Below are 18683 nucleotides of genomic sequence, written 5' to 3'. Positions count from 1 at the left end.
GATGTCATGACTTGTTTTCACATGTTTTAGCTGGATATGATATGTTTTTCGTCCCATATACAAACCTCTTTAAAGTAAGCAAAACACAGTAGATATTTTCACATATGACAGGAGGAAAATCACAGATGTAAAAAGATAAATGGATAATGGCTGTCTGGGACATCTAAATAGAACAGAGTCATAGTTATGTTATCAGTGCTTTTCCTACCATGAAGCTCAAGAGGTTGTATCTCACTCACCCATTTCCTCTCGGATCTTTTGCATTTCCACTGACAGCTTCCTTTCATTTTCCTCTGTAGCTTTATTCTGGAAATGGGAAGAAACAACATTTTGACATAATGAAGGTTCCAGGTAAAGTTTCTAAATTTTGGAATATGGATGTAAATGATGATGATGTTGTGATGCAATTAGACGGCTTCTAGGTCATTGACCAAAGTAATGGACAAACTTTTAGAGCCATGTGGTTGCGTGGCTAAAAACAGAGATGTCAGGACGCAAAACAAAACCCGTGCCTATTTTTTCATCATCCTCAGTAATTCTTTGAATTCATGATTAACATTGCTTTCTTGTCCACTTAGTAGACACGATCCTGAAATGCTGTTTATACAGCATGTCCACCTGCTATTCTGTAGCTGTTGTGTCTGAGTGATGCCAGCAGAGGGAGCCCAAACCCACTCGCACAGGCCTCCACAACCAGTAACACTTCAATATCTTCGCTGTGTGCCGGCGACTGCAGCGGTCAGACAGTAGATCATAAACAAGTCAGACAGTCCCTCAACAGCCTGGCAGCATTATTACAGGGGTTGAATCCTTCCGTCAGGCACAGGAAGCAAGATGGATCAAGCCTACTGACACACTGAACTCTGCAGAACCTTTCACGGTGGCAATCACTTGTGCACACCACGCTGCTCATTGACCATGCTCACCTCATGGTGTTAAATACTGTATGTGGTCTTCTTGAGTTCATGTGTGTGTACCGTGTGCACAGTGTGTCACACAGTCCAAGCTCAGAGTAAATGGAAAGCATGGGATCGGAGACGGCCCCTTTAGATCATCTCCTGCTAATCAGAGGTTGCATGGTGGAGGAAATAGCCTTCATGATGATAATAGTTTGTAGTGATCACCAGGGAGTGATACGCCATCAAAGGTAAATCCTCTTGATTGAATTAAAAAGAAAATATTAAATTAGGAAAAATAAAACCAAATGTGTACATCTTCTTAAACAGGTGCTTTAGAGCAAGATAGCACTGTTATTATGGCATAAGTAAATAATAATTTGAATCAATTTCATAAACTGTGTCATTCCAGTTGGCTACCTTGAGGCAGTAGTGCTGAGTGGTGATGATGAAGGCTTCTAGACCCAAGGAAGTCTTCCTCAGTTCTTCTCTCAGAGCTCTCAGCTGCCTCTCCTGCTGTTCACATCGTCCCTGCAGCCTCTGAACCTGAGTGACAGAGAATAAAAATAAAATAAAGAATATAATAAAAGAGAATAGGGCCGAGCAAACTCCACGCGGAGATGCTGATTTCCTCGACAACTCACCTCCTCTGTCTGCTCCTCTTTTTCTCTCTCCTCTGCTTGCCTCGCTCTCTCTTTCTGTTGAGCCTCCTCTTTCTCCCTCTGCAGGCTTTCCTGCTGCTCCTGCTGCAGCCTTAGGGGGGCCACGCGGCGGGGGGACCCCGGGGGAGCCGACCCTCGCACTGCCGCTGCGGGCCGCTGCCCAGACTGGACTGTGGGCATAGAAAATAAACAAACAGAGAACATTCAACTCACACTTACAAAATTCTTCTGCATCTTTTAACTAGAAAAAAACTATGTAAATACATATAATATGACAATATTCAAATGATATCTTCCACATGGCATTAATTAGTTGTGTGCTAATTCTGAAATCTAACTAGGACATACTGTGTCTATCTATCTATAATAATGAAATTGATGAGTATTAAATCAGAGGAGATTCGACCTGACCTATTGCTAACGACTGTGTTCACGTGATAAATGATGGTAAGTTAATTGAATCTTTTCTGCAGAGGAAGCCCAGGGGTAATTCCCTGTCCGGGGTTTGTCATGATGGACGATCTAATCTCTGGATGAATGTGATCCGCACTAAGTTATGATTGAAAAGCAGTATACATGTGTGGGTATATGTTTCTATAAAATAAAAACATGCTGTGTATTTAAATAATGGCTTAATCCATTAATGATGGAGGTAATTTAAGGACCAGGCAGATATGAACATGTGAAGGCCATTTCATGTAAGGGGGGGGCACACTATTAAGTGGCAGTTGACATACAGGGAGGCCGATTAACCTCTGTGTGAGTCACCTTGTCATATAGTGTGAACAAGTAGAAGCCCGCGGAGAGACGCAGCATCAGAAGACAGCTTCGATTGAAATTCTTTTAGATTTTTATCGTCCCTATGTAAACACCGACGGACGAACCAGCCCGTGTGAGAGCGTGATTGTCTTTGCACACAATAAAGAAATCTGTGTGGCTCCACGTCACCTGGCTCCCCGTCTCATTCTGGCTCACTGAAGCACGGGGAGCCGTTTCCATGACAACGGGAGGCTAGGCTTGGGGTGCAGGGTCCAAAGTAATGAGTGAGAGATCGGTGGGGGGATAAAATGGGGGAGAGTGGTCCGGGGGTCACGGGTAAATGAGAGAAGAGAGTGGAGAGACACCAGATCCTTGGGGGGGGGGGGGGGGGGGGGGGGGCAGTGATTGTAATGGTGATCGAAGAGCTAAATTGAACATATACAGTATATACACAGTTTACTGAATGTGTGCAAATAAAACCGGAAGCATGGGGAACTCCTCTGTGCTCAGAGAAAATAAAAGGACTAAACATCACAAGGCAAAAGAGACACATTTCTAAAAATATGTGCAAGAAGTGCAAATGTTTCATTATTACATCTTCATCAGTGTCTTTGCCTTGAAGGCACATTAGGATTCCCCATCTTTGAAAACAACTGCCAGAAACCTTCTGTCTAGCTCTTTTGCAGGCAGGCAGGCACGCACACGCACACGCTCACACAGCTGAGAAATTGGAGAAAGGGAGAATAGCGAATACTAAATGAGTTTATGTGGCTGAGTGTGGAGGCCGCATGCAGATGATAAGACAGGGCTTTGATGACAGCAGAATAATGATGTGAGAAACAGTCGGAAAAGGCGGTGGCAGACCCTGCTGGGTCCACAGACTGCTGTGTGTATGTCTATGTGTATTTTTAGGCTGGGTTATCCACGAGGGGAATTTGGGTTCCATTACAGCACATTTGTCATTTTTGCCGACACACTGTCCAGAGCAGCTTCCAGTAGGAGCAACACTAGATGCTGTCAATGTCTTTGAATCACAGTAAACAAGAGGAAAGCTATACAACGCTGAGAAAAGTGCTTCTGTTTCATGACTGTGTGGGAGGAGACAAGGTCCCACAAAGACCAAGTAAAAGCAGTGAGCAAAGTGAACCAAGCGAGAGGTGTAGCCTGAGGAGATGTGTGTCAGCTCGGCGAGGAAAGATGGGGAGACTCTCTGCAATCCTGCAAGAAAATTATTTTTCCACCGCAGAGCCTAAAGGAAGGTGCGTTCAGATTGCATAGTTCAGATCACAGCACAGAGGAAAGTGCTCAGCCTCACGGATCCCCCCCTTGAAGCTGTGTATGACCATCACTGGAACTATCTGGAATGGATGCAAGCCACCTCTGGGTGTGGGCAGAGAGACGGCAGGTCACATAAGGGCCACTTTTTGTAATGATTTGGAAAAGTGGGGAAGTGGAGCTGGATTTAAACAGAGTGGACTAGATGTAATAGACGAACTGTAACCATTCATTCAATTCAGCCGATTATACTTGAGCTATAATCTGTATCTGGTTTCACCAAACTCTTACAAATACGTACACAACAAAAATTGGCAGTTTACCTGGGACTGCAAGGTTAGCACCATGGTCTGTGAAATAATAAATGAATGACACATGGATTCTTGTTCTTCCCTTTCTGCAGACATTGCGTGAATGTTAGAAAACAACACATTTTCCTAACTAATGCCATGATTGTTGGTCACTCGCATGTGCACTTGTGAGATAGCAACAGTGTGGACCACAGCTGGGATGAGTCTGGGGTCGGGGGTCTTTTATAACAACAAACATCCAGCGCTGAAAACAGGTCTGTCAAGAACTCAAGCTTTTTATTTCAGCTGGTGAAGCTCCCCACTAGCTCAAAATAAATCTGTTTTGGTTGTTTTGAATTTCCTTTGTTACTAGTGCTCGCCATTCCTCTGATTAACGGTGGCACAATTGGAATCCGCTCCATGATTACTGTTGTCGTAGTGTTGCTCAATTAATATGGCGTAATCGTTGTTGTACGGTCTCCTGCGCCACTGCAGCCTGGTGGACTGGAGTGGAACTCCTTGTTGCAGCCGTCTGTTATTCATTTGACTCATCTCCCCAGGTCTGTGGTCGAAACACAGTTCAATCTATTGCAGTGCTTTTTCTGCCACTGTTTGTGTGTGACAGACAGTCCTGTCCTGTGCTCTCGATTTATTGTTCTGCTCTTTCTCTTGACTTTGCGTCGCCGTGAACTCACCTGGGGACTGAGGTTTAGGGGGAACCACTGCCAGCCTCTTCGGGGAGGACGGGAGAGAACGGGTGACTTCGGAACTCCGCTGAAACTCCTTCCTGCCAACTGTCATTGAACGAGCAAAGAACCAATCAGAGTGAGAGTGTTATGTGATGTTAATCAGAAAAAAGAACCAAACACACAATGACATTTGACTATAAACTATTAAAAACTTACAAAGCAAACACATCAGTAATGTTAAAAAAGTTTCTTGGCTTTATTGGCTTCCTCACATCAAACCAACATTCAGTCCCTGTCCACTTCTCACTCTCTCCCTTTTTCTTTTCCATTTCTTTGCTGATTTTCCTCCTTCCTGACTTTTTTCAGTCTTTCTCTCACCCTCCTGCTTTCATCTCCAGCTACAGTATCTCCCCCCTGCTGCGTAGCATAACTACGTCCTATGGGACTCTGGGTCGAAAAGAGAAGCAGAACATACTGGAGGAGATGTGCCCATCTCCTCCTTGCTCTCTGTGACACACACACACACACACACACTTTAAATCAAAGACAGACAAGAATCATAAAGTCAGAATACATTTCTAATATTATTTCTGAGCTCGTGCGTCTTCTCTCGTGTTGCATTAAATCCGTCGCAGAGTCGGCGAGGTGTGTGGGTGTAGAGAAAATAGCTGGGTTTGAAACATTAAATGTGAGAAGTGTTTTTTTTACGCCGGAGCCGAGAACGAGGAAAAGTGGGGGAGAACAAAAAACAGATGATAGTGAATAAGGAAGTAGACTTGGCAGGGAATCTGTTGTGAAGCACGGAGGAGAGGAGGAGAGAGGCCTTGAAAAGAAACTAATTAGACCTGTAATGGGAGCGAAGCCTGTGATCCTGAACAAATCCCCGTATAACCCTGGAGAGATAGTTCAGGCCTGCAGAAACACTGTGTGTGTGTGTGTGTGCATGTGTGTGTTCACTGTTCAGGTGTTGGTGCAGAACTGGGAGTCTGCAGCCACACTACAGTAGCTGCTCTGTGGGAATCTATAGGCACAGCGGTCGTTTGAGTTAAGTGCTCTTCAGTGGTGGATTGACTGACTCCCCGACAGACCAACCTCGTCTCTCGAGCCATGAGAGTGGCACGGAGTGGTGTTGATGAAATTTCACATTCGATTTTAAACCTAGATGAACTATAGGATACCGGAGAAAACAGTCAATGTGCGTTGCTCCCACTTATGCAGCGGGAGTTAATGTGAAGTTGCATTCCAGTGTTTGGTTTTGTTCTTGCACATTTCTGAAAGCAATTCAGTTATTGAATGGATGTCTGCACCAGACAACCATTCAATAACTGAATTCTGAAGAGCTGTGATTCAGCATGTTCAAATCACATGTTCTGAATTCTGAGGCCACCGTTTTGTTTACGTTGGGATTAAACCTTAAAGTTTCATTACATTTTATGTTCAAAGGTTTAACAAAAACCAGAGCTATTTCTACTTCTTTGTCCAATATCTTAATTTATTTAATTCATTTTAGGGAACACAATTATTATGAGTGTCTGACTAGCATGAATGTCAGTCCACTGTAATGGAGCTTGAGCTTGAGCATTATGCCTTGATGTGAATGCGTGTAGATAAAAAGCATTTTTTCTTCGTCGTAAGCTTTCAGGGGCACAGCGGTGCTGAAGTGTCAGTCGACAGATAAGGTGAGTGCGTGTGTGTGTTCAATAAAATGAATGAGTCTGTGCTGTACTATGACAGAGACACAGACATGGAATATGCAGTGCAGATAAAAAGCCTCCGTGTCCGTCTCCTCGGGTGCGTTTTTCATCGTTAACTGATAGCACATTTAAAATGTTCTGACAGCCACTATGCTGTCTGCATCCTCAACTCACGGGCCTGACTGGAGCATTAAAAACACAGCAAATGATTTCTACATTGTGTTTCGGTTAAAATGTGTTTTATACTGTAAGTTGTGATTGTTTTTTCGACATTATGTAGCAGCAAAAGAAAGTGTGTGAGTGAGTCAAGTGTGATACTACTTCTCCACGTGTGAAAATACAAGCATGTGTGAAAAGCATCGTTGCCAGTGAGCTTCTCCTTCTCTTCTGAACAGACAGTACTGAACAGTCTCACCTAACAAGTTCAGCTACATTTATTTGCAGCAGACTACAATAAAAACATGTTAAATAATATCTCCAAAGCAGTTCAGTGCTTTCTGTCAGCGTGCTAATTTCTCAAAATGAATTTGAACAACCTCAGAGAGCAGACGTGGGCTTAGTTAGACGCTACACTGCATAAGGAGGCAGAGAATGGTGGAAACATAAAAGTGGTGGTGTTAATCACTGCATTGCATCATTCCAGGGGCACATTGTGCGTCTCGAGGTCTTGCTTTATGAATTACGAGATGAATGCGTTTCCAACTTGAACTTTTGGAGTTTCAACAATACCCCCTTCCCTTGCTCCACGACTTTTTCTTTTTACCTACTAATATGTTGTTGTAGATGGCAATAATGTGACAATATGGAATCATCTGTAGCTGGTGGACAAATGTATCTCTCAGATTTGCTTGTAACTGATGTTCCTGTATATGTTGAATTTTTCGGGCCTTCTTCGTAAGCTTCTGCTGACCTCCAGGGGAGCTCCTTGGCTGGGGAGGCAGGTAGCGCCGCGGCAGAGCCGGGGTGGAGGGCGGCTGGAGACTGTTGCTGCGGCACGGTGCCCCTCTCTGGTGATCTGCAGACGGGGGGCTGGTGGTCACTCTGTGAGGAGGAGGCTCCTCACTCACGCTCAGACCTGAAATACACAGGAGACGAAGATGAATAATTTGACTTAATTTTGTTTAACTCTTCTGTTAATTTCACCAAGAAATGTTAATCTACACTAGATGCAATATGTTAGGATTTATCTTCATTCATTCTTTTTTTTCAAATCTCAATGGCCATCAAATTTCTTCATCTCATGATCACACATTGGTTTTCAAACCATCTGATAGGGCCGTGTTACGTTCAAATTTGGGTTCACTGGACTGAGAAATGGTTTGTAACCTCTGGGTCCTACTGCTGCTGCTCCCAATCTAGCTTTGGTTAACCTGCAGCGCACTCGCACACACACACACACACACACACACACAAACACAAACATAGTTTATGTGCTCTCACAGACGCACGTATCCTGCTCATCTTGCCATCCCCATCCAGTAATGACACAAACGTTTGCCTGCCGCTGCCATTCTCCACCTCGCGGAATTAAAGCAGACACGCTTCCTTTGATACTGGTAGCTGGACGGCATTTATTTATCCCTTTCATCCAAAGTGCTTTAGAAGTTCTCTTTCATTTACCGACAATCTCACACATCAATGGCATGCCTGACCATTCGGAGCGATTTGGGATTCAGTGTTTTGCCCAGTGATACAACGTGTGACGGAGGGGGGGCAGGCATTGACCCGCCAACCCTACGACCAGCGGGCGATCGTGTGTTCTCCCGAGGCAATGGACACAACCACATCGCATTGACAACAACGACACAATACGGGATGTAGGTATATAAACACAGAATATACTAGGATATGTCTTAAGATATCAATAGATTCTAATAGATCTATAAATGAATAGAAAAAACAAACAAATGAACAAAATATTAACATTGCAACTCAGTGTGGGTGTCTTGATCTGCAGGTTTATGACCGCTGCTTTAGATAATTCTCAGAGTAAAATAAAAGCATTTGCTCACACGTGACTGGTAGAAACTGCAATCCACATTTAGATAATGATGCCCCTGTCACTGCTATGTGTACACCGCTGACACTGCGCTCCCATTATGTGTCATAAAGTGAAAAACTACAGCTGTTATTGACAAATAACATATTTACTTTATAGAAATAGAAACATTTGGCATTAACTTAAAATGCTCAGCTGGTTCCTAACTTGTCTGACTGACACGGAACAGTTCACTGGGTGATACAGACATGTGCTCATTAGTCGAAGGTCAAGTGTGTACGGACAAATTCCCAAAGCACAGAGCAAAGATCGCAGACAGGAGGATATAGCCGTGACGTCAGAGAAACAAGACCCAGGAATGCTAATGATGATGATAAAATGTGTGATGGAGGAGTGGGTGAAATTCAGGGGCAAAGAGAAAAGAGAAAAGAAAAGATGTGCTTCATTAAGGGTAAGAGCGAATGTGCATCACTGATCGGCAAAATGCCAGCCGGCGATGAATAACAGAGCGTGGAGAGGAGGGGAAGAAGGAAGGAAGAGGGTGGCTGTGTGGGATCAGGAGCAAGCAGACACAATGATATAAAGAGTGCTGTGAATAAATGGATGGTGCCGCAGCGACAATTTAGCATATCACGAAGATGAATGGTGAGTAGCACAGATATTGAAAAGGGACCGTGAGCACGAGGAAAGCGAGAACAAAAGACTGCAGTTTCTTCCAGCTCAGCGGGAGGCCGTGTTATTGGAGCAGCTCGCTCCTCAAAGCAAAACTAATGGCGGTGAAATAATGCTGACTCTACGTTCAGGGAACTGCAGTTTGCAATCCAGCTGCGTGTGTTTGTGCGTGCGCTCACACCACACACACAAAGGTAAAAAAATTCTCCCTGAGCCCTTTACATGGAAATCTGCCCCTTCTGGTCTGGCCCTTCCAGACAACTGAGATAGTCTCAGGTCTGAGGTTTGTTACAATCTGTTCATCAGTGACAATAAAAAAGTGATTAACACATGTAAATTGTTTCATATATAAATCTTTATATATATATATATATATATATATATATATATATATATATATATATATATATATATATATATATATATATTTATATATTTATTTATTTATATAACATTTAAAGTGGAAGTAGACAACTTTTTGGCTTAAAGGAGACATATTATGCTTTTCAGTTTTTCCCTTTTCCCTCCGTTGTGTTATATAGTTTTCTTTGTGTATGTCAAAGGTCTGCAAAGTTAAAAGGCCCAAAGTCCGCAGTAAAGGGAGCTGCTTACTGCTCCTGAAGCTCCTGTAACGCCTCGTCAGTAATCCGGCCGGTGCTTCGGTTACATCCGGACATCACGATGGCACGGACGTGCATAAGGCAACGCCTGGCGGCCGGTCTGCCGTTTTTCCCACCAAACTATTCAGCTTTTTAAAAATATTTTATTCATGTTTTATGAATGGGCTGCACGGTGGTGTAGTGGTTAGCACCTTCGCCTCACAGCAAGAAGGTTCTGGGTTCGAATCCCGGTTCAACCAGGGCCTTTCTGTGTGGAGTTTGCATGTTCTCCCCGTGTATGCGTGGGTTCTCTCCGGGTTCTCCGGCTTCCTCCCACAGTCCAGAGACATGCAGAATGGGGTTAGGTTCATTGGAGACTCTAAATTGACCGTAGGTGTGAATGTGAGAGTGAATGATTGTCCGTATCTGTATGTGGCCCTGCGATAGGCTGGCGACCTGTCCAGGGTGAACCCCGCCTCTCGCCCAATGTTAGCTGGGATTGGCTCCAGCGACCCCCCGCGACCCTTAAATGGATAAAGCGGTAGACGATGAATGAATGAATGAATGTTTTATGAATATTTCCATGTTGCATACAGTGGTCGAAGAGGTACTTAGATCCTTTATGTAGATCAAATTTGCCATTCCACAAAGTCCTGTGTTTAACATTTTGAAGATTTTGAATCAATGCCCCTTTAATAACCGTTATACTTCATGTTTTATTCTATATTATATGGACGTTTACACAAGGTGTGTAGACATACAACTAGAACTGAGAACAACTAAATATACAGTGGTGCATACAATAAGACAACCTTCAACAACTATTTCTACCACATAAGGAACGTGGCTTACACACTGATTTTATAGTTTAGATTTTGAAGCCTAATTTTAATTCTGCCAGTTTAATTAGACTGCATGTTCTCACGGACGTATGTCGGCTTCATTTATCACTTTCAGTACAGAGGACAGGGTGTGTAATTGAGCCTGAAGAGTATACCATTTGTTCTGCTTATTAACTGCTGCTTCCTGTCATTTGTTCAAAGCTGGTTTAAAATGCCTGTCACTTTGTCTACCAGTCACAAAAATAAATAGGCGACCGCATTTGCAATAATCACAGCATATGCACCTGTTACAAGTGCAATATGAAAATCTTAAAGTCTGACAGCAGCAGCCACCGGTCTCCTGTCCTCTATCAGGACCCAGACGTCAGAATACTGTGAAGGTTCAGTCCAAACCAGAAGGACGTGAAGTATTTCACCTCTTATGGTCAACAGGAGAGTGGCCCTCCTCTGGTACACCAGTATCTAATCGTCAAAAGGCCTTGTGCACATTTGACAGGTGAACTTTCAAGATTCAAAGCATGTCTGGAGACAAATAAGACCAGAGTTGTGTTGTATACACACTTCAGTAAAATCTTAATTTTCCATCAAATGATGACTCACTCTTTGCACAGTGTTACTGGTGATGTTCCCTCACGATGTTCCCATCAAATCAACATTCACAGAAATTATCTTCGAAGGAGGCAGCGGAGCATTGAACTGAATCAAAATAGAAAATAAGTGAAAAACTGAGAAACCATCAAGCTAAATGTCAACAGGGTGAAATCCTTGAGAAACACCAGATTGAGTCTTAAAACCTACACATGCTGTGGAACAAAAAAAAGGAATTGATTGGCAATGTAGACAGTGATGAAGGTACAGTAGCTCAGTGGGAGAGAGGATTCTGTTGTGTAATTTGAGAGAAAAAACACACCAACAAAGCTTTTTTTCTTTTTAGTGCAACACAGAATCACATATTAAAGATTTACTTGTTAACCTGAGTCTGATGCTCCTGTTTCCACATTCTCTGTGTTTCATCAGTCAAAACCATAAACAGTGATGAACACGACGCTGGATGAAATATACGCTGGGAGGTTATCGGTTCATGAAAAGACCCATTGAGCCCATCCTCACTGTCACAGCTCTGCTGCCTCAGTAACACGCTGCCATGTTAGTTGTCCTCTCGTCAGTCACAGAATGGCAGCCATATCTAAATGGCCCATCTAATTTGCTGCTCTAGTAGTGTGAGTGTCTCTCTCTGTGTGTGTGTGTGTGTGTGTGTGTGCGTGTGTGTGTGTGTGTGCGTGTGTGCGTGTGTGTGTGTATATATCTGTGTGCGCACATGCACCATAGAAACCATCTGCTCACATTGAGCCAGCATGACTCACAGACCAGATCTGAGCCATTGCATCTGGGGTACTGCGCCCTCTCTCCTCCCTGCGCCAGCCTCTCCATCCTCCTCTTTCCGCTCATTTCTCTCTCACACTCTCCATTCCTTCTCTCCCCTCTGCTCATTTAGCCTCATTGAATTTACTTTCTATCACCGCATCTTCCCTCAACTCTTCTCCCCCCCTCCCCTTAGCTGTCTGCTCAGTTACCCTCTTTCCTTCATTTGATTTTCACCATTATTTCATTATCACCTGAGGAGGAGATGGTTAGAGGTGTTAATACTCTGTTTGTTTTGGCGATTGAGTTTCCGTCCAGGAGTCAGCGCGGCTCAACAGCACTGCTTCATCTGCTTCTTTCTGCTGGATTCTACTCTCAACTATGTAATGGAGTCTGTCAATCACAGTGGAATTAACCAGGCATCCCCGTATGCATGAATCCTCTCCATCTAACACACACGCACACACGCGCACACACGCATACACACTGAAGAAGCTTAGGTGATGTCAAAGACTTGGCTAAAGGGGGGATTGGGTTAATGGCTAATCAATGTTGTATAGAGTAGCCTGTAGCCCCCGCGGTTCTTGTCAAACACTCTTGAATGCATAAATATGCAAACAGGCGATAAGAATCAATCAAGGCCATAACACAGCTTGGCTCAATGTCACCTTGATTTCCTGTGTGCGGGGGTGTGTTAAATGTTTGTGTGTTTCCACATGTTGAAATGTCCCCTGTATTTGTCTAATGAAGGGCCTGAGGGACTTCTCTTGCCTTTTTAAATCTCTTTACCGCTTCTACTCTTCTCTTTTAATCACTTTTATTTTGCTCCTCTTGACAAATTGTTTTGAAATGCGCTTTTAACTTTGTCTCTGTGTTTTCTTTAATGTCGTTGTAAGGCACCTTGGATCTACTGTACCTCTGTGTATTAAAATGTGCTATATAAAGACGACTGCCTTGCCATGCCAATGTGTTTGCCATGCTTTAGCATTAGGCTATACTTTGATACCATGCTCTCACCTTGACCTTTGACGGATTTTGGAAAAGAATAAATGATAATAATAAATCAATTGCGCAAGGTCTTCACGCTGCCCCAAACCAACCTGCCAAGTTTAATCCGAATAGGAGTATAGGAGACAGACAGAGAGACAGAGAGACAGAGACAGACAGAGAGACAGAGAGACAGATGCCAATTACAATACACCCCCGTTACTACAAAATAATAATAGAAAAAAATAATGGACCAATGTCCTCTTTTATTGGCCCGTCTGGTCAGTTGGGAAAATGCACATGAACCAGAAATAAACCAATCATATTTTTTTCAACATCATGAAAAAAATGAATGCTTGTGAAAATGATGGCATATTCTCTCAAGCCTAGTATATATCCCTTCCCTCTGCCTCGTCCCTCTTTTCTTCACAGACAAACAACCCACATTAACATGCATCCACGCATCATTGATCAGAGGTTGACCAGCTACGACAGTGGGGAGTTTAAACCGCAGGGATCTTCCTCTAACCCACTTTACCAGAGCCCTGCAATCCTTCCCCTCCCCATCACTCTATTCCTTAATGATTTCTCCTGTTGGTATCATCCAGAGCCCTAATGGAGTCCGTTTTACTTGCTAATCAATGGGGAAAACAAGAAACTGAGCCTGGCCTTTCTTCTCTGTTGCAGAAGGAAGTAGTGGGTTGCTTCTGCTCCCCCGATATCCTTGGTGGAAGGATGTGTTGAGAACTCATCTGACAATCTGTCTGTTCTTTGGTCAGAGTCGGGGTGCAGCGAGAGGAGGCAACGATCGCAGAGTGGAAGAGGAAAAACAAATATTGCAAACATGCTTCCTGTACTTGCACACCTGCTGTACGTTGAAAATAGATTCAACAGAGACAGAGCCCTTGGAAATTACAAGAAGCAGATTCTTATAAACTGACTGTTACTTAACTTTTCTGTCCTCATCTTGCTGCAATTAATTTGTGCAGTCACTCTGAATCATACCACAATATTTCACAAACTGCTTTTGACTATGTAAGGATTTAAAAATGCATCCTTTTTTGGTGACATTGACGATATCCCGGAAGGCGTCAACGTCGAACAAAATGTCTTCAACCATTCTGAATTTCCCCCGAGGACAAGACAAGATATAAAAATCAATATAACAACTGAGTCCAGATTCCAGAAAAAGACAAGACATTGTATAACTTTGAATATGAACATATCCCACAGAAAGTTAAGACAAACAAACACGTCAGACCCCGAAGCCTCTTGGTCAAAGCTCAACAAGTGCTCACACAGTGACAGAGACAGAGTGGGATCTACAGTCGAGCCCGTTGTAGGCTGCAGAGCTCAAATAGAGCGCGGAGTTCAGACGCCTCGCAGCCAAAGGTCACGAGCACCACACAGAGTCAAACGTGGGAGTAAAATGCTCCCGCCCTGCCCTTCACACCGTGTCGCGCGCAAGCGGACGCACACGGAGAAATGAACATCAAAGGCCCTTAATCTTTTGCCTCTCATGTCTATCATCCCTGATTCCACCTTGGTCTCACTGTGCTCTGAGCCGCAGCAGGAAGAGGAACAGTCTGCTGCAGGCAACACCTTTAACAGCCGCGGCTCTTTCATGCTCTGCCGGCAGGTGCTTTGTTAGTGTGTGTGTGTGTCTGCGTGTGTGTGTGTGTGTGAGCAGGTGTAATATTTATGAAGTGGTCATGTCTGTCTATGTCTATGCCGTCTATGGAGTTTTGAACTACAGGTGATAGATGGCTGGCATAAATATGCACATTAATACTCGCAGGTTCTTAAACAGAAAATATGTTAACAAGCAAGTGATCCGGTCATTGTTTTACTGTGTGTATATTTATCTTCAGGATTTATTGGATGCACTTGTTTCTGTAACATAAAGAGTCACATTAAGTCTGATGTATGTGGCTCAGAATGAACTTGTTATCTTTGGCCAGAACGACGCAGCAGAGGCTCCTCTCCAGCTTGAATCTCATCCCATTGATTCACGATATTGATATCTGCAGCGTAATTTATTTGGGAAAGGACTATTCAAACAAAGCTATTAGACCAGAAAGGGAGGAATAATTCAATACTAATATTTATGCTGCATGTTTGTCTCCGACAACAAAGCAAAATAGAGATAGTAAAATCAAAATATAGCTGCAGGTGGCATTTTGTGGCATATAAGACTATAAAACTATTACACGCTGCACTACTTTTAACATTTTTGCTACACAGACTGTAGATTCCGGGGGAAAAAATATCACTTTGAGTAACTGATTGCTGTAGTGCCACAACCTTTGAGATCTATTGATGTTTGGCAATTAAAGTTTGGGGTTTAATTCTTGTCCCTGTTTGCTAGTGATTCAGTTCATGTATGAAAATATAGGGGAGAATAAAAAGAAAAACTGGACAAGAAGAAAAATATAATACCTCGCTCATAGTGCACACTAACGCTTTGACAAACAATTAATGTCATTGTGGACAAATTATCTGCTCATTGTTAATTATGTAATAATATTAATATTCCAATATCCAGTAGATGCTTGGCATTCTCTCTTTGAAAACTATTTAAATCTAAATCTAAAAAACTGCTAATACACAACATGCGATTAGTTAATTATGAAATGAAATGAAAATCTACAGTTTCTTCTCTTGCTACCTGAGGGACTCCTGTTTGCCGAAGAGGTGGCTCCCCGACATTACCGCACAGTTTGTACTCATTTTCAACCAATCAGAGAGAAAAAAGATGGATGAAAAAAAGTGCGGGTACGAAAGGAGGGAACGAGGGAAAGGAACGATGACATAACAGGGGGTCTGACGTGCGTGAGACGTGCAGATGCTGCACGTCATCTGTAACTGGGAGAGCGAGAGCAAGTTCTCCCTTCTATGTAGGTCACATTATAAACACACACACAGCTACCACAAAATCAGCCAACTAACCAACCAGCCGGAGCAGCAGCACTGAAATCACAACATGCCAGTTACACTTCCGGCTCCCCATGACTGTGAAAATGAAAACTATTCCCACAGTTCAGTCAGCAAACTGTTATCTCTGAGAACGCTGAGTGGATCCGCAGCACAGACCCAGTTACCAGCTTGCTAAATTACTGATGACGTGGATGTTGTGCTCTAGTAATTTTATATACATTTCAGATGTAAGAAGCTAAAATAAGCTGAGCTGTGAAACAGGGACTTTTTCATGACCCAAAGGGCATTGTAGTGGAATGTCGCTGTTGCAGTAAGCTGTGGACACATTCATAGTCATCCTTTCCATCCATCCAAGTCCAAATTAAAAGTCATCGTATGAGCTTTGCAGCATGCACCAAAAAAAATCATCCTGGTGCAAATGAATTATTGACAATGTCACAATGTTCTGATATGTAGTCTTATATACGATAATAATTTAATTCAAATAATATTAAATCCCCTGACAATCATGTGTGACGGATGTACAAACATAAGAATAACGGAACACACCGTAAAACCTTTGAATATCCTTCATAATATCTCACTATTATACCATTAATATTTCGTTGCATTGCCAGAAACAATCTGTCCATCGTGTCCCCAACTGCAGCACTGCTGTTTCTAATTACATGGAGCTCGTGTGTGAAAACACAGATTGAAGAAAACATTTTAAGTGGGGCGGTGCTCAGGAAGAGAAAGCAAACTGCAACATAATGAATTTGGGAGGGGGCTGTTTATGCAAACTATATTCATACGGGGGAATACAGGGCAATAAAAAAAAGCATGGTGACGATAGCAGCGTACTCATGATGTAGTGATAAAGTAGGCGATTTTGAGCGAAACCATTTATTTAACTGATAAATACCAGAACGTTGTCAAAAAGACACGGTACAGCAAAAACTAAACGCACAGCAGGAATCGGATCTCACAAACACATGGTGTGGACAGATTTGTGAAGAGCGCACTCACGGTGAGCTGTCCTGCAGGGGTCACTCTGTGTGCTGTCGGCAGAGTGAGCCGAGGTCACGGACGACACACTGGAGCTCCTGATGAAGCCGAACGCCGCCAGGCGGCCTGCGGGGTGACGGCTGGAGCTGAAGCCCGGGGGCCGCAGGCCTGTCTGGCTTGCCTTGGGCAGCAGAGACCGGGAGGCGGCGGACTGGGGCTGGGCCGCTGCCGTCGCCGGAGCCGGAGCATGTTGGGTGAACACCTGGTCATCTGTCAGAATAGCACAGAATGAGGACTTGATCATAGTTTGAAATCAGAAAGTTTTCGCCTCTATTCTGTCGAATCTTAATGTCCTTAGCTGAGCTGACCAACAACAGAAAACAAAGCAAGTCATGATTCCCTGAATTTCATCTTATCTGGTAATAATTTGCATTTATGCTCCTTTTGTGTGAGCTGCAGCATATGTGTGTGTGTGTGTGTGTGTGTGTGTGTGTGTGTGCGTGTGCATGCGCTGAACACACACACAAGTATAGTAAACAAGATTTTATGTGTGTGTTTGAGTGACAACTGTAAACCTGTTAACCGACACTCGCAGCAAAATAAATGCAGGATATTAAGCAGGGCCATGATGTTTGTTTCCCCTGTGACTCTTGCGTCACTCTGTGTTGATTAAGCTCCCAGTAGGCTCCGGGAAGTTGTTTGTGTCGCGTCTCCGGCTTCTGCATCAAGCAAAATACAATAATCATACACACAACAACCTGCTAATGGCTGCTTTTGGCTCTGGCTTTGCTTGCAGACTGGGCCGGTGGCCATCAGTTTCTCTAATGCCAATGCTGTTATGACATTTGAGGTGACACCCACAATTTACGAGGTAGGCGATATATCTTTCCCGTTCATTCATCCGGTTTCCAGGTTTCTTACAATAGGTAGGTATAACAATAATTCTGACTGCCCAAATATTCTAAAAGCCGTGAGCTGAGATGCAGGTTTCCAGACGTTAAACCAGAAACAAAGGAAAGCAGTATTAAAAGAAAGAGGACACTGAAGGAGAGAGAAAACATCTTTATAGGGGAAAAGAAAGAAAAGTCAGGGAATCAAAGTGAGAAAGGGAGGATAAAAAAAGTAATCACAGCACCATAGTGGCAGCTTTTGTTAGTGAGCAATGGGGAGAAATCCTCTCTCCTGGTAATCTATGATTTCCAGCAGCAGACAGATAAAATGTGCAGGCATGAACGACCAATGAAACACTCACACACACACACACACACACACACACACACACACACACACACACACACGCAAAGGCACAGTCACATGCGCACACGCACACACACACACGTTTTTGGGCAAAACCCCAGGCCCTCGGATAAAGAAGCCCCATTCTGGCTGCCCCAGCTTGCAGTAAAGTATCTAGATCCTGCAGAAGAGGAGCATCATCCCCTGCTGGCTGCAGAGATAAGGTGGACAGCCCTCCTCTCCTCTCCTTCTGCCACAGCGCTCCAGTCGGGTGCATGCTATCGACACAAGAGAGGCAGTTGGTAGAGAGAGACGAAATAGGACACCCCTCTGGAGTGAGAAGGTCATGGTCATTAAAGATAAATGCCCTCATCCTCCCCCCAGCCCCCACCCCCACTCCATTCCACCCATCAGAGAGACAATGGGGAGAAGTGATGCGGGCAAATATCCACTTTAGGGGCGATATCAGGGACCAAAGCTCCTGCTAAATGAAAACACACACCTCTTTCCACTTTCTCATTTCACAAATTCTACCTGCACAATACACTATACCTGATAAAAGTGGGCCATAAAAGGTACAAAAATAGGACCAACATTCATGCAAATGGGTATTTAGGGGATGCACAATAAATCATAAAAGCCTAGGTGTTTTCCTGGGCTTGCACTTTCCCCCCCTTCGGCCATATTATACATTTGAATAACATAACTTCACTTTGCCCTTAGGTCTGAAACACTACCTGCAGTTTCTCCACAATCCTTTAGCAAAGGCAACATTTTCCTCCATCGGCTTTCACTGA

The 18683-nt window shown here is 43.6% G+C and overlaps 1 protein-coding gene across 2 annotated transcripts in view; it reads right to left on the bottom strand.

The window, feature by feature from the left end:
* Nucleotides 1-18683, bottom strand: part of mtus2a (microtubule associated tumor suppressor candidate 2a) — a 39759-nt gene that overhangs the window by 4922 nt on the left and 16154 nt on the right. For both annotated transcript variants that reach the window (XM_047327269.1, XM_047327270.1), the window contains exons 4-9: nucleotides 16672-16920; nucleotides 7176-7340; nucleotides 4578-4676; nucleotides 1541-1728; nucleotides 1317-1442; nucleotides 240-306 (exon numbers count right to left, since the gene is read on the bottom strand). In XM_047327269.1, the coding sequence (XP_047183225.1) occupies nucleotides 240-306; nucleotides 1317-1442; nucleotides 1541-1728; nucleotides 4578-4676; nucleotides 7176-7340; nucleotides 16672-16920 (894 nt within the window). The remainder of the gene's footprint in view (nucleotides 1-239; nucleotides 307-1316; nucleotides 1443-1540; nucleotides 1729-4577; nucleotides 4677-7175; nucleotides 7341-16671; nucleotides 16921-18683) is intronic.

This window comes from Scophthalmus maximus, chromosome 2 (genome assembly GCF_022379125.1).
Source record: "Scophthalmus maximus strain ysfricsl-2021 chromosome 2, ASM2237912v1, whole genome shotgun sequence".
Lineage (NCBI taxonomy): Eukaryota > Metazoa > Chordata > Actinopteri > Pleuronectiformes > Scophthalmidae > Scophthalmus > Scophthalmus maximus.
The sequence above is the reverse complement of the archived record's forward strand: the minus strand, read 5'-3'. Positions and strand labels throughout refer to the sequence as shown.